This window comes from Panthera leo, chromosome D1 (genome assembly GCF_018350215.1).
Source record: "Panthera leo isolate Ple1 chromosome D1, P.leo_Ple1_pat1.1, whole genome shotgun sequence".
NCBI classification, from domain to species: domain Eukaryota; kingdom Metazoa; phylum Chordata; class Mammalia; order Carnivora; family Felidae; genus Panthera; species Panthera leo.
Window position 1 is genome coordinate 114,134,685 of NC_056688.1, and position 21,495 is coordinate 114,156,179.

General features: G+C 65.7%; 1 protein-coding gene and 1 long non-coding RNA gene across 3 annotated transcripts in view; one reads left to right on the forward strand and one right to left on the reverse strand.

Annotated features, from left to right (window-relative positions):
• LOC122199560 overlaps positions 1-2,304 on the reverse strand; it is a 118,280-nt gene extending 115,976 nt beyond the window's left edge. For both annotated transcript variants that reach the window (XR_006193562.1, XR_006193561.1), the window contains exons 1-2: positions 1,908-2,304; positions 1,603-1,684 (exon numbers count right to left, since the gene is read on the reverse strand). This is a non-coding gene — a long non-coding RNA (uncharacterized LOC122199560). The remainder of the gene's footprint in view (positions 1-1,602; positions 1,685-1,907) is intronic.
• Positions 2,305-2,779: 475 nt separating this feature from the next.
• On the forward strand, positions 2,780-19,807 carry DUSP8 (dual specificity phosphatase 8). Its single transcript, XM_042904707.1, has 7 exons — positions 2,780-2,827; positions 8,462-8,801; positions 10,581-10,719; positions 15,487-15,653; positions 16,102-16,261; positions 17,313-17,436; positions 17,682-19,807. Exons 2-7 carry the CDS (start codon positions 8,571-8,573, stop codon positions 18,736-18,738), a joined length of 1,878 nt encoding a protein of 625 aa, XP_042760641.1. The 5' UTR covers positions 2,780-2,827; positions 8,462-8,570; the 3' UTR covers positions 18,739-19,807.
• The last annotated feature ends 1,688 nt before the right edge of the window (positions 19,808-21,495 follow it).

Genomic DNA, 21,495 nt, shown 5'->3' on the forward strand with positions numbered 1-21,495 from the left:
TCCAGCCCCAGAAAGCTGCACGCCAACCCCACCCACTCATCTACAGCTTCCAGAAGGAAGTGAGGACATCATCGCCCGCCCCTCAATTTACTGCCACCTGCTCAGGCCTAGCTAGGAGCTGCCCAGGGCACAGCCAGAGTTCTTTGGGGCCATGGGCACTCCCAGGCCACGTGCAAGTGCTGACCACATCCCGGGTGGGCAGAAGAGGAGCCCACTTGAACACCTTCCCCCCTGGCCAGGGAGCAAACCCAACTCCTCGATCTAAAGACCAACAAACCCCAACTCCTGCCGCTCCCAGGCCCTTCTGGCTCTCTCTGTGCTCCCTCCCCAAGGGCCTCATGTGCTCCCTCCAGCCACCTGGCCCCATCTGGGCTCAGCCTGAATCCCCCTGTCCCCTCCTGGGGCTCAGCCTCCCCACTCTTCAGACATGGAGTGAACCCAAACATAGCAGGGTCCCAGGGAAGCCCCCACCCACCACTGTCCCGGCCATGCATCTGGGCTGGGCATTCCCAGGAGCTCAGGGTCTGCCTCTGGCTAGCAGATCACGGAAAGAGGAAAGACCTCAATCCAGTCCCAGCCCCTGCCCCAGCCCCAGCCCCAGATAGCCCCCAGGTTACCAGTGCTCCCTTCCAGGACAGGCCCAGTTGACTGTTTATCCTCGGTGTTGGCTCTGTGCCAGGAACACATCCTCTCCCCTCCCCACCCCCCCACCCCCCCCTCCCTGCGCCCGCCATGCACCACATATACACACAACTACCCTGACATTCTTCAGGCCAGCAAGAAAGGAGGCCCCACGCACTTACTACACACCTACTCTGTGCAAAGCCCTGAGGCTGTAGGTGGCTCAGCCTGCTTGGGAGAACTGAGGGTCAGAAGGGGGGACCCTCCAGAGCCCTGCCCAGGACCCACCTGCTACCCGATGCCCTCCTGCACTCCCACACAGAGCTCTGCGGTCCAGAGTGCCCATCCTGGCCCAGGACAAGACAGGCTAGTTGTGCCTGGCACATTTTTTGTGACCCTTCTTCAACCAAGGATGGCTGAGAGCCACCTCCTAGCTCTCTCCCTCCTTGGGAAGGTGCTGCACTCCCTGGGGGCCAAAGCCCCTCTCAGAGCCCCTAGGTGGCCCTGGGAGACCTGCCAAGGGTGGGCGCCTCAGGCTACAGGAAAGATCACCTCACTCTCCATCGGCCAGAAGGGGTTTTAGAAACATCTGAGCTGTCTGGTCACACCTCCCACCAAAAAATAAATTACCTTCAAAGGCTCCCGTCAGTGTCAGCTCACGGCAGGGGTCTTTGTCGTCTTTCTCAGAGCTAACATCCCAGTGCCCCACACAGGGCCCGGCTGGAGAAGGTGCTCAGTAATCAGTAGGTGTGTGGGTGCATATCTTCTCCCGGCTCTCCTGCCTCCAGCTCCCTGACCTCCTCCAGGTCTAGGGACCATCCAGGTCTTTCCTGCCCGGGGGGTAGGGAGGGGTCCCTTCTGCACCACGGATGCCTCCCCAGCCTCCAGACCACCTCCTGGGGTGGCCTCCAGGCTGCCCACCGCCCGTGTGTCTCTGACCCCTGTTTGTTTCCGGCCCAACCCTGCTCAAGGTGTAATTACCTATGTTTGTTCCCGCTCTGGACTCCCAGCGTCCGGGCCTCAAGTCGCCTGGGGGCAGACCCTCGACAGCCTTGACTGGGGGCTGGGGGAGAACACACATTGTCAGGGTGGACCCCGATAAGCACTGTTTGGGGGTGGCTTTTCACCGGAAGCGTCAGGGGCTGGAGTGATCGGCGGGGCCTGGGGGACAGCACTGCACTGGGGACACCCTCCCCAGAGTTCATGAGACGTGTGACCTGAGACAAACCGTCTCGCCTCCGAGCTTCCAATTTGCTCCCGAGTAAAGTGGAAACCCAGGTTCCCACCTCCAGGGGTGCTGGAGAGGGTCGGCGTCAGTGCCGCAGGTAAAGTGCTCGCGGGCCTAGCTTGCGCAGCGCCCTCGCCGCCCGGGACCGCGAGGGTCTCGGGGCCCGTAGGCCCCGCGCGAACAAAGGCTGCGGGGCTGGGGAGGCGGCGCCAGCTCCGGCCGGGCCACGGCGGGTGAAGACCCTCGAGCCACGATCCGTTCATCCGGCCCCTCCTCGGCGGTGAGCGGCGCGAGGCCGGGGGTCCCCGCGTGCTGGGGCCGGGCGCCGGGGCTAGGAAGGCTCCCTGAAGGTTGGTTGGGGGGGGGGGGGTCCCTGGCAGCACGGAGGGGACGCCACACGGCCCCTTTAAGAGCCGGTGCCGGGCGGGGGGGCGGAGGGCAGAGGGCGGAGGGCGGCGGCCAGCCCGGCCCCCCGCCCCCCGCGGCCGCCGCCTCTGATCTGCACCCGCGGCCGGGCTCCGGCTGACGTCACCTGCCCCCGAGCCGCGCGCGCTGATTGGCTGCAGGTGACGTCAGGGCCTTTTTCGCTCGGCATGACCTCATCCCCGCCGGCGGCCCCGCCCTCCGCCCCGGGCCTGTCACTCGCGGCCGAGCGCGGCGGCCCAGCCGGCTCCGCGCCCCCCGCCCGGACGCCGGAGCCCGAGCCGCGCCGGAGCCGCACCGGCCGCGCCCGCCGAGCCCGGGGGGTGGGATGCGCGCCGCGAGCGCGCGTGCCCGTCCGCAGTGCGCGCGCCCCGGCCCGAGCGAGCGCTCCCCGCGGCGGCGGCGGCGACGGCGGCGACGGCGACGCGGCCCGCGCGCTCCCCCGGCCCCTGCCCCGGCTGCGCGGGCCCCCGCCGGGCCCATGGGCGGCGCGGCCGAGCGGGCGCGCTGAGCGGGCGCGGGTCCCCGTGCGCCCCGGACACGAGCGACGGCGAGGTGAGCGGGGGCGCCGAGCGCGGACGCGCGGGGCGCGGGCAGGGGGCCCGGGGTGGGGGGGGGGGGGGGCGCTGCGTCTGGAGCGCTGGGGCGGCAGCACCCGGCGGGCGCCCGGGAGGAGGAGGCGGCCCGGAGGTGAGCGGCCAGGCTCGCGGGGACGCCACTGGCCCGCCCGGGAGGCCCTTCCCCCGCCTCCCCCAGCCCCCGGTGGACCCTGGCCCGGTCCACACTGGCCCACCCCTCCCTCCTCCGGCTTCGCCGCCTTTCTCCTCGAAATTCCTTCTTATTTGGGGGGTAGGGGGGAGCACGCAATAAGGACCCGGGACCTGGGCCATTTGTGACCCAGCGTGGATCTGTACGGACGTCTGCGAGAACCCCAGACTCCCTAACCCCCACCCCGCCATGGAGGCCCCAAATTGGAGAAGGTCGTCCCTGCCCCCGCGGGCTGGCGATGCAGGCCTTGACCAAAGGAGCCGAGGGTCCTGGCCTGTGGAGAGGCTCTGGAAAGGGCCCATTCCGTGTTCGGCGGGGAGGGGCTGCAGATCCGTGTCCCCTCTCTGGCCAGGCCGCCACGGGTACCCACACCCCAGGGTGCTCAGCTGGCCTCTGCAGAATAAAGACCATCCGCCCGCCTGCTGCAGAGGCAGCAGCGGGTGCTGGGGGAGGGGCTGGCACTGCCAGGCTGAGTGCAACCAGCCTCCCTCAGCCTATCTGCCCACCTTGGTGGGGAGGGGTACCTAACAGTCTGGCCCGGAGCAGAGGAGGCGATGATGGGCTGAGGATGTGCCCAGCCCCCACCAGGTCACCCCTACTGGGAGAATTTGCCTCCTGAGTTCCTGCTGCAAGCTCGTACTAGCTTCTGCCCTGGGCTGGGGGGGTTGGGGGGGGGGTCCTGGGTGCTGCAGCGATTGGGGGTTCGGGGGGGGGGGTCGCAGATCCCGCGGGGTGGAGGAGGGAGGTGGCCAGATCTAATGCAGTGTCCACAGGGGTGCCGCTTGGGGTGGAGGTGGGGGTGCTGCAGGCCAGGGGAGCAGCTTCATGCCCTGGGGGTCTGAGCGGAGGTCTGAGGGTCCATCACTCCCCGCTGCCTCCCTCAGACCTTCTTGCTTCTAGGGCAGCTCAGAGAATGAGTGTAGCATGCAGTGTCCCCACCCTGCTCAGGGAGGACAGATGTCCCATGAATTCATTCCCCAGAAGCTTAATAAGCACCTGCCTAGGTAGGGCAGATCATGTGACCAGGAGCTGGGAGTCAGTCCTGAAGTCTGACTGAATACCTCCCGCTGCAGGCAACGAGGGCCCCAGGAGAGTTGCTGGGTGGCTTCTAGTCCCCTGCTGCCCTGGGCCCTTGGGAAGGCTCCTGTGCCCCAGAGGCTGCCTCCAGGAACAGGGGGTTCCATGCATACAGATGCAGAGAGATGCTTGAAGTGATCCTCTGCTCCGGGTCCCTACCCGGAATCCCCTCCTCTCCAGCTGAGGCTGACCAGCTGGTCCAGATGTTTCCAGTGGACAGAGAGCCCAAGGGGCCATGAGAGCCAGTGGGTGCAGACAGGAGAGGAAGCAGAGCCAAACCCATAGCAAGAGGAACGTGGGTCAGACTCTGACCACGAGGACTGCACGGGCTGAGGCCACCTCTGCCTGAACCCGTCCAGGCAGTGACTGGTGGGTGCCCCGGGATGGCCCAGGTGTGTGGCATGGGGCACAGTGACCAGAAGTCCTGCAGATCAGTAGGACTAGAACAAGCCAGGAAGGAACAGAGGAAGCTCGATTTGTAGGGTCCCGAACATGCCCTCTCAAGGACCGACGTGCTGGGACCTCCCACCCCAGGCTCTGCCCAGACTCCTATGACCTGGGGGTGCAGGGCCCCCACCCCACCGTCTCCCAGGCACACAGCCTCCCCAGACCAACTTGGCTCTGCTTGGCCTTGCCATTGGCTCCTCCCGGGCAGAGTAAAGGCCAGCTTGGGTCCCATTGCATTCACCTCGGGGAGGGGGGGGGGGGGCGGGTGAGAGCATTTGGGGATCCCTGATGAGAACAGATGGGGGTAAATGAGCTGAGCTGGTGTGAGCCCCCTACCAGTCCCTCTCCTGGCCTCTCAGTTTCTGCCTCCAGAGGTGCCCCTGGTCACAGTGAGCTGGACACATCAGCATTGTGGGTGCCCCCGCTGCCAGCTCTTCCCTAGGGCCTGCCTATGTGTGCCAGGCACCACTTGAGTTGGAAATACCACTCCGAGCGAGAGCCACGGGCCACCCGTGGCAGACAGTCCTGACGGTGGTCTCCGGAGGTAGTGAGTTCCCCGTCACTAGGTGCTGAGCAGAAGGTACCCTGGCGAAGATGCCTTCTGTTGGGGGTCTTCTGGCCACACGTGTCTCTTGCTCAGGGACAAGAGGGTGCCCCGTGGAGGCCCTGGGAGCCAACAATGTGACAAGATCTTGGAGCTGGCTTCTGGGGTTTCAGGGGATTTGGCACACAGAGGGCGCACCGGTGACCGCGTGCATGTGCACACACATCTGCGTGTGAGCGATTGCATGAGGGGGTGGAGTGGGTTGTGGGAAAGAGGTGAGCACTGTGCGGACAGTGTGCAAGGGGGCACGTTCCGACTCACGCGGCAGTGGACACGCAGCACAGAAGCCAGGCCGCGCTGTGTACCTGACCTTTCAGAGGAAGGGGGCTGCCTGCGGCCTCCTAGGCGGTGCCCAGCCAGGTGGGGAGGGGCCTCCTGCCTTTGGACTGAGAATTGCTAAGTGTCCTAAGCAAGGAGCCCTTTGACGGGGGTCTAGGGGGCCGTGCCCCCCTCCCACTGGCACCCAGCCTCTGGAATAGCAGGTGATGGCTGCTGTCTCCCCTCAGTTCCCAAGAGTGGAGTCTGGGCTGTACCTGGGGCGGGTGCTTGAAACTGGGGAGGCCCAAGAGCCTGCAATATCTGTTTTCCCTGTGCCCACCTGGCCCATTATAGCCCCACTTACCTGCTCAAGCTGTCCTAAGCTTTCTCCACCCCCGACTGGAGTTCTGGGCTCGGATCCATAGCACGACAGGGGAGGGTCTGCCCCCAGGAGCTTTAGCCCCGAGGAGGCCCTGAGAGGTCTGGCAGGAGGTGCACTTGGGCCAGACCGTGGCCCCTTGAAGGCTTCCTGGAGGCAGGAGTGAGGTGCTCCGTGGGTGCCCTTGGCAAGAAAGGTTAGGACCCCGTGGAGCAGAGAGGGGAGGGCCTGGAGGAGTGTCACCCCGGGGCTTTGGGACTCGTAGGGACCCGGCCCCCGGTCATCCCAGGCCCCAGCTCCTGGGCACCTGCAGGAAGCAAGGAGCGGGCCCTGCCGTTCTGCAGAGCCAGCCTGCTCTGTAGCTGTGCCGCAGGACCAGCGTTGCCTGGCACCTCCGTGGTTGCCATGGCAACGACGGAGGTGCTAACTTGCTAATGGGTCCCCCTCGGCTGCAAATAACAATACTAGAGCAGTTCACGGCCGAGCTGGAGGGTTCCCTAGGGGCTGGGGCTGAGACCAGGTACTGGGCCTGGGAGCCCAGCGGCTCCCCCTTCCAGCCCCCGGTCCCTGTCCTGCAGCCCAGCTCAGCTCCTCCACACCCTCCTCTCATCCTGAGCCCGCCTCCCTGCCTGTCCTACGGCCCTCAAGCTGTCCCGAAGCTTCTCAAAACACCTCATACAGGAATCGAATTGGGGACCCCTCATCACCCAGGTGGGGACACCCCTCAGACGGGCCCCCCTGGGCAGGTGGGAACCCCCTTTGCAGACAGGCCCCCGCCAGCAAGTGAAGACCCCCCTCAGCAGGTGGGGCGCCCCTTTTGGCAGATGGGCCCTTTTGCTGTTGAACTGGTTTCATACGGCCCTCAGGATGACCAGCAGCCCCAGCTGCACCCCTAGGCCCTGCCCCCACAGTGGAGGAGCCCGGGTGCCTGCCTGGGGAGCAGGGTGTCTGTGAGTGGTATCCCAAGGCCCCGCCCGCTGACCGGGGCCATCCCGGGCACTTCCCTCTGGGCCAGCAGACACGGTCTACACCTGCCGTGCTCCTGTTTCTCTGTGAAGTCTCCCACCCACACCAGCCTGGGAGCTCACCTGAGGGGGTGGTCCAGAAATGGCCGCAGCTGCCACTGTTGTCCCCAGGGCCATCATCACTGAAGTATGACAAGTGTCCTCAGGGGGCCCCGCCGCAGCAGCAGCTGCAGCTGCAGGTTGGGGGCGTGCTGAGGGGGTCCCCTCTCTGAGCTCCAGGGTACGTCTGTGCCCCAGCCTCTCCTGTGTCCGAGCTGGGTGGGGCTGTGGTAGAGGGAAGGTCCTGACTGAATGGCAACGGTGGAGGCCTTGGGTTCTATCCAGTGTCCTTGGTGTGACCTTCGACTGGTCCCACCCCTCCCCTGAGCCTCGGTTTCCCCCCTTCAAAGGAAACTCATCATCCTCACACTGTGTGCCTCCTGGCAGGCTGTGAGGCTCGGTGGGCCTAGAGAGAGGCCGGTCCTGGCAGGCGACACGGCAGATGGGGCCTCGCAGGCAGGACGAGGATGGGAGGCATGTGGCAGAGGCTTAGCACCAAACCCACAAGAGGGGCCTCTGCCCCGAGATCTGGGGTCCTTGTATCCCCACCTACCTCCTCCTCAGGCCGAGGGCCCTTAGAGGCCGTGCTGAGAGTCCCCGCACCCCGAGAGTCCCCACATATGGGTCACCTACTTTGACTTTCATCTTTAGGTGCCACCCATCCACCCCACCCTGGGACCTCCCAGCCCCCAGAAGGGTCCCTCTAGACCTCAGGACTTCACTGTGCCCGGAGCACACCCGTGCTGCCACCCCCATCCCATGAGCGTGTGGCGCACTCCTGCAGGGGACAGACACTGGCCCCACATGGCACACACTCAAGCTCGCTCTGCAGAACTGGGACAGTGGCAGTGGCAGAGGAGCCCCACCTCCACTCCAAGACCCCTCCAGCACCTGCCCTGGCACCTGCCTCAGGAACCCATGGATTTGTGGAGGCAGCCCCAATGCCACCCCCGTTCCTCGGGGCCAGATTATCAGCTTATGGAGAGATTGTGCAGCATGGGGCCACAGAGGGAGGGTATGCCGGGCAAGGAGCATGTTCTGGACCCCTGCCTTGCCCAGAGTTCTGGACATTAGGAAGATGTGCAGGCCGGGGAGGGTATGCATCCTCGCAATGGGATGACAGAGCCTGAAGGCAGGATGAAGTGTTCTGGAAGCAGTGAGTGTCCATGATCCCGAAGGCCCAGGGGAGGCGTCCTCAGGCCCGTCCTGGCCAGCCAGCCCAGTCCAAGCCCTGAGATCCTTCCCTCTGTGTTCCCCCATCTGCCTTTCTGTGTCCCACTTAGAAGCTGTCCCCATGACCTGGACAGTGCAGTGCTGGGTAGGACCGCGTACAAACACTCTCAGCCCAGCGGGTCACAGACTCCACCCCGCTTACCTAAGATGTTAGGGGGCCTGACTTCCGTGGAAGAGCCAGAGGGGATGCTGGTTTATCCCAAGAGAGGAAGGGCCTCTGTGGGCACATGTCAGGCTCAAACCCCCTGGTCCCCCTGGGTCTCCCCACGGGCCCTCTGAGGCTGGCCCTGCCCAGGGAGCTGGCCAGGCACCCACCCTGGGGGCCTGCAGCACTGCTGACCCTTTGCCTCTCCCTGCAGGTCTGGCACCATGCCCGGTCCCTCCGAACTCTAAGCCACAGCCCCGGCCACCGGAGCAGCCTCTGTTCCCTTCAGGGCCCACCCCCTCCCCACTGCCCACTGCCCCACCATGGCTGGGGACCGGCTCCCTCGGAAGGTGATGGATGCCAAGAAGCTAGCCAGCCTCCTGCGGGGCGGGCCTGGGGGGCCACTGGTCATCGACAGCCGCTCTTTCGTGGAGTACAACAGCTGGCACGTGCTCAGCTCCGTCAATATCTGCTGCTCCAAACTGGTGAAGCGACGGCTGCAGCAGGGCAAGGTGACCATCGCAGAGCTCATCCAGCCAGCCGTGCGCGGCCAGGTACCTGACACCCTCCCTGCTGCGTCCACCCAGTCCCTGGGGCTGGTGCCACCTCCCCCCCCCCCCGACTGCCCCCAGGGCCACCCAGTCCCTGGGGCTGACTGCCTTCCCACCCAGGCCCCCGTCACTTCCGGAGGCCAGGACAGAACTCGCCAGCCAGGTACACAGGAGCTCTCAGCTAACCCCAACTGGGCTCCTAGGGCCAGAATGTACTAAGCCATTCCAAGCCTCGGGCCTTGTAGGCGGCTCCCATACCTCCTCCCTGAGCTTCCTCTTAGGGTGCACAAATGCCTCTCCCCAGGGAGGCCCTCTGCAGATACCGTCTCCCCAGATACAATTCATCACCCCTCCCTTCCAGAGCCTGCTGCCCTATCTGGGTCCTCACTCAGCCCTCCGCCCCTGGCAGAGGTCTCCCCTCATAAGACAGGGCCATGTCCCTGGGGCCCAGTCCAGGGCTCACAGAGGGGCACTGAATGGATGAGCTAGGTGTGACCTTGCACAGGGGCATGGGGCGGGCCGGGGGTGGGGGGGCACAGGGAGGCCGTGGACCAGGATGGCAGCTGGGGAGGCATGTACTGATGGCCATGAGAAGTCAGAGGAAGACAGGAGGGGTGGCCAAGAGGCTCACACTGAGAGGTCCTGTCCCCAGCCCCCAGTTCTTTCCCCTCTAGAGTTTTGAATGACCCAGAATTCTCTCTGGGCCCTCCCCCGAGAACATCCCAGGTCACCTGCGGTGGACAGTCCTGGCACCGTCAGCCAGGAGCATCGAGTCCAGCCCTGGAAGGGACCCCTGGCCCAGTGACCTGGGAAGGCAGAGGCACCTCCAGTGTGGAGAGTGGCATGCCCAGCGGCCTGGAGCTGCGGGAGGGGTCTTGGTCACAGGCCCCGCCTCAGCAGAGCTGGATGTGAGAGGACCCAGGTGGCACAGCCGCTCGTGGGGAGTCCCCCCACCCACCCCCCAAGGCCAGAACAAGCTCCCTGCAGCCTCAGTGAGGGGAATCCGGTGATTAATCACCCCCAGCGAGGACTCCCTGCCAGAGCGCAATCCCATTGGCTGCTGGTGACATCATCCAGCCTAGGGTTGGCGGCTCAGCTGGCTTAAGGGCTGAGTGTGCTTGGGGGGCAGGGCATTAGCCACTCTGAGCAGAAGCTGCTGAGCATCTGGTCCCCAGGCAGGGCATTTGGGGTGGGGGGAGGGCACGGAACCCCAACTTCGAGCTGCTGCCTCCTGAATCCAAGGTGGCTCTTGTGGCAGTCCTTTTCCCATCACTGGCTGGGAAAGAGGAGAAGGGCCCAGGCCCAAAGGCATCCCACCTGCAAAAGCCCCAAAACGTGCTTCCCGGGGACCCTGGGGACAGTTTTCCCCTTGCCTCGGTCGCCCTGAGGGTGTCCGTGCACCCCTGTCCCTGTGGGCACCTGTGTGTACCCCTGAAGACCCTGTTACATTCACCTGCATCTCTTCTACGTGGACGTGGCCCCCAGTGGACACCCATAAGTGCTCCCTTAGCTCAGATGCCCGTGCGTGAGGACACGGCATTAGGACAAGCGCCCCCGTTTCTGCCTGCTCCGAGGGCCTGCCTGTGCGGCTGTGGGCGTTGCTACCTGTCCAGGTGTGAGCTGTGCAGTGGGCGGCTCAGAGCCTGCCCTTCCCTCGAGGCAGCAAGGTGGCCAAAGCCCCTCCCTGCCAGTGCCTGACAAGCCACAGTGGGTGGCAGCCGGGGATGGGGGCCTCCGGCAGGTGCCCAGCAGTGCCCTGACCTCTGCCCTCATGGCTCCCAGGTGGAGGCCACAGAGCCGCAGGATGTGGTAGTCTATGACCAGAGCACACGGGACGCCAGCGTGCTGGCTGCAGACAGCTTCCTCTCCATCCTGCTCAGCAAGCTGGACGGCTGCTTCGACAGCGTGGCCATCCTCACAGGTGAGCTCAAGGGACAGACCCAAGTGAGGGGGCTGGGGGGCACCACTCTAAGCTTGGCTGTGCTGGGTGGAGGCGTCCGGGGAGGCAGCGTTCTGGATCCATCTCTGCTCTTTTTCCTAAGCCCAGAGACCAGCGACCACAGGGGCAGTGCTGGGAGGGGCGCCTTCTCAGTAACCCCGGAGTTCTCTGAGGCTCCGTTGTCCCCTCCCCTGGACCCCCACGCTTCAGAACCCCCTCGCACACGGGCCTCCCGCCACCACTAGCAGGTGAAGAGGTAGACAAGAGGAAAGCCCTAAATGCCAGCTGTAGCAGGTGCGGAGGGAAGGGATCTCTGACCCTCCACCTGCCTGGGAAGGGAGACACGGGCCCCATCCTCCGCAAACCCCAATCTGAGCACCCCTGGTCGCAGGCAGGGAGTGCCTGTGAAGACCACGGCCAACACGGACGCCTACTTGACGATGACTCTGCCTGGGGTCCACCAGGGGTCCCTATAGGGCTTCCTGTTCCCCAAAAGCAGCCCAGCCAGCCTGGAGGCACACACGTAGGTGTGCCCGACGTGCGCGCACACACACACACACACGTTCCGAAGTGGTTCTTGAAGATGCCTTCCCCCCCGTGGGCAGGGGCTGAGGCGCTTCCTGTAGAACCCACCTCCCAGAGGTGGCCCAGGTCCCAGGGCTGGGTTGACCTGGTCTGTCCCAGGGATGCACACCCTCCCTGCCCGGGGCTGGGGCGTTTGTGGGTGCTCCCGCCCCTGACCTCTGCCTGCCAGGGGCTGTGGCAGGTGGACGGAGGACGTAGAGGGCTGAGAGGGTGTACAGCCAACAGGATGTACATTCAGCCTGTCTGCCCTGAGTGGCCCTCACATGCAGGCACCCCATGGGGTGGTCCCAGGGCACCGGGCTGGCCCTCTGGCACGGGCCCAGTGGCAGCATGGACCTTCAACGTAACCTGAAGGCTAGAGCCAGGCCGCTCAGGGCAGACCTTTTGGAGGAAGTACTATATTCTGAAGGGTGTTCAGGTGGGTCAGCATCGTGTGCAGGTGTGCACACTGCCTTCTACACATGTCTGGGTCTACACGGTCAGAGGGTGTCTACATCGGTGCCTGCCCCGGGAGGCTGGTGATCTGTATTTGCTCGTGTGTGTGTGTGTGTGTGTGTGTGTGTGTGTGTGTGTGTGTGCATCCCACCTTGGTGATCCCAAACTTGTGTGGGTGGGCTGTGGGACTTGTGTGCATGTGTGTGAGCTCTGGGAACCACAAGCCACAGAATTGCAAACTCTGATTCAACCACTGTCCCCTGGGTTCACTGTGGGGGCTGAGCGGGTAGGAAGAAGATAGAGAGGACAGAGAGGCTCTGGGCTTTTTAATGGGTAGCCTGGGCGGACGGGAGCTCTCCCAGGGCCCAGCTGGGAACTCCAGCGTGCACGTGTGTGTGTGTGTGTGTGTGTGTGTGTGTGCCCACCCGCATTCACGCACACATGTCAGTGTGCAGGCGCACACTCTCCAGCCAGGAGCGGGAGCCACCAGGCCCTTTTCTGGGAGTCAGAGAAACTGGTCTTAGAGCAGCACCCTCCCTTACCCCCAGGCTGCCCAGGAAAGCCCAGAACCTCTAATGGTGGGTCTCCTCTGGAGGCTGGGGCCCCTCACCCAGCATGCAGTGGGGCAGGCCTAGGCTGGAACGTGCCAGGAGCACTCACTTGGGACCTGGTTGTGCCCCGCTTGGCTCGCTAAGCTCTTGGGGCTGCCGCCCCTTGCAAGGTTAGAGTATTTGCACCCATTTCACTGAGGGCCAAGCCAGGTAGAAGTTATGACCCACCATGGTATGAGAAGGGCTCAAAGTGACACCGAATCAGGACCCAGACTTGGGGACGGCCTTCTCACCTTGCCCACAGTCTGAGGCCAGAGCAGCCCCGGAGCCAGTGAGAACGGGAAGGCGGGAAGGCGAGGCTCAGTGGGAAGGAGGGATGCGGCCCGGCCAAAAAGGGGAAGTGACTTTCCAGGATCACCAAGATCACAGGGGGAGAGGGGGTCTCAGCAGAGGCCAGAAAAGGAGGACCCCACCCCTCCGTGGGTGGGGCTGAGGAGCGCTGAGAGGTTGGCGCGGCTGGAGGGCAGGGAGATCTCTCTCCCGGGACAGCGGAGGCTCTTGGAAGCAGGAGTGGAGCGGTGGGGCAGGCGCCCTGGGGTCCGGAACCGGCTGCTGTGACCGCTGCCCTCCCCGCCCCCTCCCCCCAGCAGCTCGGCGGTGACGTCCGGCGGGGCGGGGACGGGAAAGGGAGCCTGGCCCTTTAAGCGGCGGGCGGCCCTCGCCCCGGTGCGCGTTGCTGCGGAATGCGGGCTGGTGATGTCGCGGCGCCGGGTCGGTGCGCCCCCGCGGCCCGACTCCGCGCGCGCCGCCCTCGGACCCTGGCCGGAGACCGCGGCGGGAGCGGCCCCTGCGCAGAGGGTGCGCGGAGAGAGGATGGGTGGGTGGGGACCCTGCCCGGGGCGCGGGGACCGCGGGGGGCGCGCGGGGGTTGCGGGGGGTGGGGGGCACCGCCCGCATCTGGGCAGGAGAGCCCGAGCATTGGGAGCTGCGGGCGGGGGCAGGGGCCGAGTGCCCGCGGAGTCGGTGGAGTTGGTGCGTACTAGGCATGAGCTTTTGTGCGAATCCGAGATTCCATTGTGAGGCGCAGCCAGCTGGGAAGCCGTGAGGCAGAGGGAGGCGGGTATCCCTCCCGAAGGAAGGTGCCCTTGGGGACGCCTAGGGGATGGGGGCGCCTCCCGGCTGCCAAGAGTGCCAGCACCTGCAGAGGGTCCAGGCCCGCTGCCACGGATTCAACCCAGGACGGCCCCAGAGCCGGGGTGGGGGGGTGGGGGGGGGGCGGCTGAAATCACTGGAGGGGCCCGTCTCCAGCTCTGCTGCACCTGACGTGTATAGGGGGCTTGTAGGGGTCACTACCAGAGGCTTGGCTCTGGTTTGGTGGCGGGGGTGGGGGGTGGGGGGTGAGTCCTGTGGGGCTTTACTTGAGGAATCCCAGTCAGGTCTGGTAAGTCTGCGCCTGTGCAGAGACCCCCCTTTGTGCAGGACGTTCCTGGTGGAATGCAGCCCCCCCACCCCTCAGCTTAGGCCATGTCACCCAGAGAGTGGAGAGCAAGGGAGGCTAGAGATAGCAGAGATGAGCCGTTAGAGAGATGCTGCAGACCTTGCCCTCCTGGGGTGGGGGGCACCGTCATCCAGCAGGAACATCCAGGGGCCCCCGGCTCTGAAGGGTGAACAGCAGCCCTCCCCCAGAACCCAGGCCAGCTTTCACCTGTGAGCTGTGTTGTCATGGGTGCTGACGGTCACCCACTTCTCCCTGTCCGGCCAGCAGGCTCGCGGGGACGGGACAGCTCCTCCAAGGCTCGTGCCTGCACTCCCCCCAGCCTGGGGGCCCCCCATCACCATGCCCCCCCCCCAGTCAATCCTTCGCTGGGGTCACAGGGAGCACACATGGCAGGCACTCTGGTTGGAGGTTCGTACAAACTGGCCACTGATCTGGGCTACGGGTGAAGGCCAAGGGCACCAGGCATCTCTGTCCTGGGAAATCAGCCAGGGCTCCCTCACCAGCTGTTGCTGCAGACCCGGAAAGAGCACGGGGGTCTCTTCGCCTGCAAACTCCCCTCACTCCGCGGCCTCCTCCAGAGCAGTGAGGTAGAGCGCGGTCCAGTTGAATTCTGAAATGGACCAGTCCACGGAGAGCAGAGAACGTCCACAGGGCTTGTGTCCCCGTAAGTGTGGTTAGCCCCAGGGTGCAGTCTCACGCCGTCCCACCGAGTGCTGGCGATCACACCGGGTGTGGGCAGGTGTGTTCTCAGTGTTTCTTCGCAGTCACTGTCTCCTCTGAGCTTCACAGCTACGCCATGTGGCAGGCAGGGTGCGGAAGCAGGCCAGAGGCGGAGAGAGCTCTGCCCGCGGTCACTCACGGACTCAGAGACGTACTCCGGAGGCCCCCTCGGGTCTTTCAGGCCAGCGGAGGGGCTCCTTCCACTGACCTGTGGCCTGGGGCTTGGATGTGCGGGGAAGGCGGCAGGGCACATGCCAGCCACGTGCAGAACGTGGGCCCGCTTGCGTGCCCTGCTTGCACACAGCCCCTGGGCTTCCCAGCTCTCAGCCCAGCCTCTGGTGCTGCCTTCTGGGCAGAACGGAGCCCTAACTAGAGCACAGATGCCCCGCGGGCTGTGCCGATTCCAGTAGGTGATGTCATGCCCAGGGGGAGGAGGGCCCCTCAGAAGCCCTTGCCTCCTGGTCCTGGCACCCAAGCTTGGTCTGGGGCTCCCGGCCAACTAGAGCCAGGGAGGGATTGCATCAGCCCAGGGGGAGAGGCAGGAAGGCCGGGGCTGGCCCCAGGCCACGGGTACGAAGGAACCACACCCTCAGCAGGAGCCTTCCGTGGCATCCGAACGCACCCCTGCCTGGGTCCTGCACGTGCTAGACTGGCTCACCACCCAGACCCCACATTTACGGGCATCACAGCGGCGTCCTCAGTGCGGCCAGCTGCTAATTAGCCTGAGGAGGAATGTGGGCGTAGGGGCGGCCTGTATATGTGTGGAGCACACACCTCCACCTGGTGAGAGCAGCCCTCCAGCACCCAGCACGGAGGCCGGGTGCTCAGGCCAGAGGCCCACCCAGGGGCCTCCCTCTGGGCGGGGGAGTCCAGGCTGGGGGAGGCTGAGAAGTAGTGGTGCTCGGGTGCCCCAGCCAGCCGACCGCCTGACCCACGTCTCCTCCGCTCCTCCTCCTGCAGGGGGCTTTGCCACCTTCTCCTCCTGCTTCCCCGGCCTCTGTGAGGGCAAGCCTGCTGCCCTGCTGCCCATGAGCCTCTCCCAGCCCTGCCTGCCGGTGCCCAGTGTGGGCCTGACCCGCATCCTGCCTCACCTCTACCTGGGCTCTCAGAAAGATGTCCTGAACAAGGTGTGTGCACAGCTGGGGCTTTGGCCGTTGGCCGGGGAACGAGGCAGGAGCTCAGAAGCAGCTCCGGGGCTGGTCTGGGGGAAGAAGGGAGCCGACAGACCACGCGGGGATGGGTGGCCAGGTGCGGGAGAAGCACGGGTTGGGGGCGCGAAGACCCAAGGGGGCTGTGGCAGGACCAGAGCAGAGAAGGGTGGAGAAGCAGCTCCCAGCCCCTCAGGCGGCGGAGCCCACATGCCAAACTGCTGATGTCACTGGGCCCCCGGCCAGCACTGAAAGAGTCCCGTGTTTTAAAACTGTGACGAGGGAAGAGGGTAAAGCCACCGCCCGGGCAACCCACCTCAGGCCGTGGGCGGGGCTTGCAGAGGCTCCCCTCTCCGGGACTTGCCAGGACCCGGAAGTCCGGTCCGGCGGCACCCCCGTGGTCTGACCTGTCCTCCTGTCCCTCCAGGATCTGATGACCCAGAACGGAATAAGCTATGTCCTCAACGCCAGCAACTCCTGCCCCAAGCCGGACTTCATCTGTGAGAGCCGCTTCATGCGCATTCCCATCAATGACAACTACTGCGAAAAGCTGCTGCCCTGGCTGGACAAGTGCATCGAGTTCATCGGTGAGGGGCGGCCGCTCCGCTGCCCGTGCTCGGTGGGGGGGGGGGGGGGGGGGGGGGGGGGGGGGCGGGGCCATCGAGTGCACCGTGAGGGGCAGGCGCACTCCTGCCTGTGCTTGTAGGGGGGGCAGGGGGCGGGGCCATCGAGTGCACCGTGAGGGGCGGGCGCACTCCTGCCTGTGCTTGTAGGGGGGGCAGGGGGCGGGGCCATCGAGTGCACCGTGAGGGGCGGGCGCACTCCTGCCTGTGCTTGTAGGGGGGCAGGGGCGGGGACAGGGGGCGGGGCCATCGAGTGCACCGTGAGGGGCGGGTGCACTCCTGCCTGTGCTTGTAGGGGGGGCAGGGGGCGGGGCCATCGAGTGCATCGTGAGGGGCGGGCGCACTCCTGCCTGTGCTTGTAGGGGGGGTAGGGGGCGGGGCCATCGAGTGCACCGTGAGGGGCGGGTGCACTCCTGCCTGTGCTTGTAGGGGGGGCAGGGGGCGGGGCCATCGAGTGCATCGTGAGGGGCGGGCGCACTCCTGCCTGTGCTTGTAGGGGGGGCAGGGGGCGGGGCAGGGGGCGGGGCCATCGAGTGCACCGTGAGGGGCGGGTGCACTCCTGCCTGTGCTTGTAGGGGGGGCAGGGGGCGGGGCCATCGAGTGCACCGTGAGGGGCGGGCGCACTCCTGCCTGTGCTTGTAGGGGGGCAGGGGCGGGGACAGGGGGCGGGACCACCGAGTGCATCGGTGAGGAGCGGGCGCACTCCAGCCTGTGCTCGTGGTGGGGGGGCCAGGGGGGTAGGAGTCTCCAAGAGGAGGGAGGAGAGGGCGCTCTCCTGCCTGTGCTCGTGGTGGGGGCGGGGCGGGCGGGCAGTGGGGGCAGGAGTCCCGCAGAGAACAGCATGCAGGAGGCGGGAGGGAAGAGCTTGCGGTCACCGGTCACCGGCCTGAGGTGGGGCTGGGGCTGTTGGCGGCGGGGGGGGGGGGGGGAAAGGGGGAGGGCCGGTGAGGCCCACCCCCCCCCACCTGGGTTGGGGACCCCAGGCCTGACCCCGCCCCCACGGCTCCGCCTCCAGATAGAGCCAAGCTGTCCAGCTGCCAAGTAATCGTCCACTGTCTGGCCGGCATCTCCCGCTCTGCCACCATCGCCATCGCTTACATCATGAAGACCATGGGCATGTCCTCCGATGACGCCTACAGGTAGCCCCGTCTTTCTTCCCTCCCGTCTCCCCCCGCCAGCAACGGAAAGGCCCTGGCTCGGAGGGAGGGAGAGGCCCGAGCGGGGGGGGGGCGGGGGGGGCGGAGCGGGGGGCTCCAGCACTCTCGAGCGGGCGCCTCGGCCGCGCCGCGCCCCCAGCGTGGGGGAGGGGGAGCGGAGGGAGACAGGGAGGCCGTCCGGGTTGGCAGGGAGCCCCGAGCCAACACAGCCGCTCTCCTTCCCGCAGGTTCGTGAAGGACCGGCGCCCGTCCATTTCGCCCAACTTCAACTTCCTGGGCCAGCTGCTGGAGTATGAGCGCAGCCTGAAGCTGCTGGCCGCCCTGCAGGGTGACGGGGCGTCCCACCCAGGGAGCCCCGAGCCCCTCCCGGGCCCTGCGGCCCCACTGCCGCCGCTGCCACCACCTACCTCAGAGAGCGCTGCCACCGGGAGCGCGGCGGCCAGCACAGTCAGGGAGGGCGCGCCCGGCGCGGGCGGGGAGCTCCCCGCGCCTTCCTCCAACCCCGCCACCAGCGCGCTGCAACAGGGCCTTCGTGGCCTGCACCTGTCCTCCGACCGCCTCCAGGACACCAACCGCCTGAAGCGCTCCTTCTCGTTGGACATCAAGTCGGCGTATGCCCCGAGCCGGCGGCCCGACGACCCCGGGCCCCCCGACCCTGGGGAGGCCCCCAAGCTCTGCAAGCTGGACAGCCCGTCGGGGGGCGCGCTGGGCCTGCCCTCGCCGGGCCCCGACAGCCCGGACGCGGCGCCGGAGTCGCGCCCGCGCCTCCGCCGGCGGCCGCGGCCTCCAGCCGGCTCCCCAGCGCGCTCCCCCGCGCACGGCCTCGGCCTGAACTTCGGCGATGCCTCCCGCCAGACTCCGCGGCTCGGCCTCTCGGCCCTGTCGGCACCCGGGCTGCCCGGCCCCGGCCAGCCCGTGGGCCCCGGGAGCTGGGCGCCGCCGCTCGACTCTCCGGGCACGCCGTCGCCCGACGGGCCCTGGTGCTTCAGCCCGGAGGGGGCGCAGGGCGCCGGCGGCGCGCGGTTCGCACCGTTTGGCCGGGCGGGCGCGCAGGGCGCGGGGGGCGGCGACCTGCGGCGGCGAGAGGCGGCGCGGGCCGAGGTCCGGGACGCGCGGACCGGCTGGCCTGAGGAGCCGGCCCCGGAGACGCAATTCAAGCGCCGAAGCTGCCAGATGGAGTTCGAGGAGGGCATGGTGGAGGGGCGCGCGCGCGGCGAGGAGCTGGCCGCCCTGGGCAAGCAGGCCAGCTTCTCGGGCAGCGTGGAGGTCATCGAGGTGTCCTGACGGCGGCCGGGGACCCGGCGCCCGGCGCTCCGCTGCCCTCCGCCCCCTGGTCTGGGCCGCCAGCAGCCGGGCCTACTATAAATATATATTATATATAATGCAAAGAAAGGTAAATGGTTTTACTGCGATTTTTATCGAGAAGTAAATATTTCGATTTTTTTATTTATTTAAGCTGTTCATTCTGGCAATGATTTGGCAACAGTGCGGGCGGTCCTCGGAGCTCTATTTTTACTGTCTGGTATTTAAACTGAAACACCCGTTTCTAAGCAATATGAGGCCACCTTCAGTCCCGAGCTGGGGTGCCAGGCCTGGGGTCCCCTCCCTGCCCCCTCCCTCCCCCAGGAAACACTGCTGACCGTTGCAAAGAGGCTGCCGAGCTTTTGTGCACTTTTTACATAAGAAAAAGGGGGAAAAAGGAGAAAAAAAACTTTGCCACAAACTGAGCCTCAGAACCTCCCTGTCCCTCCCCGCCCCCTCCTCTCCACTCCTTCTCTTCTGCTCCTGTCTCAGGCTCTGCACCAAAGCCTAGGTGGGAGAAGTGTGCCAGGAGCTGGGGTGTGGCGGAGGAGGCTCTGCCGGCTGGAGGCTCCCCCTCACCTGCCCTCCTATTGCCCCCCCCTCCCCCGCCCCATTGCCTGGTTGGTGTTACAGGCATTGGGCCTGCAGAGGCTAGGGTGTTCAGAGGGGCTGGGGATAGAACAGGGTAGGGGCGCAGTGAAGGGGGCTCTTGAGTGTCAGATGCTGTGGGTCCCCAGAGCAGGAATGGAGGTAGAGTGCCCCCCCCCCTTGCCTGAGCCCAGGTCCAGTTTCGTGGGTTCAGCAAGGCTGTTGGGTAGACGCTGCTCCCCTCTCCTCCACTTTGCAGGTGCCTCCAGCGCCACCTGCCAGGTGGGGGAAACAGCTGGAGTACAGGAGCTTGGCCCCTGGGGCAATCAGGCGGGAGGAGCTGGGCTAGCCAGTGCTGGCTCCATTGGTCAGAGGGCAGATGGATTTAGAGTCTTGTTCTGGGCTCTTCCTGCACCCAGCCCCAGGCCCCAGGTCAGACTTGGAATTCAGGTATGTTCCTGCAGGTGGGGCGGTGGGGAGGGCGGGGGGGGGGTTCTCCACGAGGAGCTGGCTGCCTCGCAGCCGGAGGTGGCAGTTAAGCACCAGTCAGACCCTTGTGCTTCTGGGGGTGGGGGTCCTCAGCTTTGATAAGGACCCCTGACTCAGGCAGGTGCAAGAGGTGGCCCCCAGTCCTGCCCCTGCCCCTTGGGGTCCTTGGAGAAGAGCAGCTCCTGTACTCCCCTTTCCTGGGGAGCACTCACCTCTGTAGCCTCCCTGGGGTCTTCCACGTGGTGTGCCGGGGGCTTTTTGGCCCGAGTGGGCCAGCCTGGTGGGAAAGGCAGGGAAAAACTCCAGCCACCCCCTGCCCCACACCCTGTCAGGTCACAGGGACCCACGGCTTTTGGAGGCAGGAGTAGATGACCCCCAATCTTCAGATGTCCTAGAGTCTAGGGGTGGGGGCTGGTCACCTTGGGAAGAGGCCAGGGGCTTGGTAGGAGGGGTGGCTGGGGGGGACGGAGTCCTCAGGCAGCGGCCTCTGTGGCTGTTTCTTCTGTTTGTTCTTCTGTTGACCTGCAGCTCTGTGCACCTGCCATCCCCTCTTTAAGCAAAAGTCCTTTCCGGTTCCCTCCGTCCCCACCCCATTCCCCAAGAAAATAAGCTATCATTGTTGTGTTTGCAATCTATGGATTAGAGGTTTAAGTATTTATTATTATTGGTTTATTATTATTATTATTGATTATGTAAATTTGCCTTCTGTCTGTCTATCGCGTTGGGTTTCTGAGGTGACCCTGGGTGTGGAGGATGCACTGGTCCCCGCCTCCGCGCCCCCACCCCCGTGCTGTCCAGGAGACAGTGGTCTGGGGCCACTGGTTGGGCCCCAAAACTCTGGAGGCAGGTCCCGCGGTCCCGGTCCTTTCCTCCCTCTGCCCTTTCTCAGGGCGGCCAGCATCTCTTGTGACTTCTGTCCTGAGGTGTGGGGGGCTCTTGCCCTTGAGGCACGGGTCACCCCAAAGCAAGCAGCTGCACTGGGGGGAGGTCTTGTCTCGGCCACCCCCTCTCCTGTCCTGGGGGGACCGGGCCCTGGCACAAGTCCCTCCCCGGCCACTTCCACGCACTGCCCAAGGCGGGGCGGGGGCCGGGCCCCAGCCCTCTCCCAAGTCTCTCGGCCCTCCTCCCCTCCCCCATACCTCCCCACCCCCCCACTCCCCCGGCCCTGGCATTGGGGGTTGCCCCACATTGGATCCGCCCCCTCCTAATATTTGCTGGAAAGTCCAGCGGAGGAGAGGTGGCAGGTCCCCCGCATGGCTCCTGGTCTCTCTGGACTGGGCAGCCCGCCCCTGCCTCAGAGCCCGTCCCCCAGCGCGGCCACACTCTGCTCCCCGACCTGTCCCCTTCTTTTGTATTTGGAAACGACGTGTTGTAATAAATCCTGAGATGGATGTTTTCTCCATGCCTCTGGTTGCCTCTTTCTTCACGCTGGTGGAGGGTGGAGCAGAGATGGGGCAGCGGCCCCTGGAGGCGTCCGACACCACGGTGCTGGGGATGGGCCCACAAAACCCACTTCCCGGGGCTCACGGTCCTGACCCAGAGGGCAGCTTGGGCCTGGGGGGGAGCCGTGCCGGAGGAGCGCCCCCTTGTTTGCGGTCACATCCCAGGGAAGATCTAAACACCTCAGAACTACGTCCAGTAAAAACTCAACCCCTTCCCATC

Bases quoted from the DNA above. Each gene is read 5' to 3' on its own strand.
- DUSP8 (XM_042904707.1), top strand. From the start codon at position 8,571: ATGGCTGGGGACCGGCTCCCTCGGAAGGTGATGGATGCCAAGAAGCTA. The intron at 8,802-10,580 runs GTACCTGACACC...CATGGCTCCCAG, and splicing joins AGCCAGCCGTGCGCGGCCAG to GTGGAGGCCACAGAGCCGCA. The intron at 16,262-17,312 runs GTGAGGGGCGGC...CTCCGCCTCCAG, and splicing joins CAAGTGCATCGAGTTCATCG to ATAGAGCCAAGCTGTCCAGC.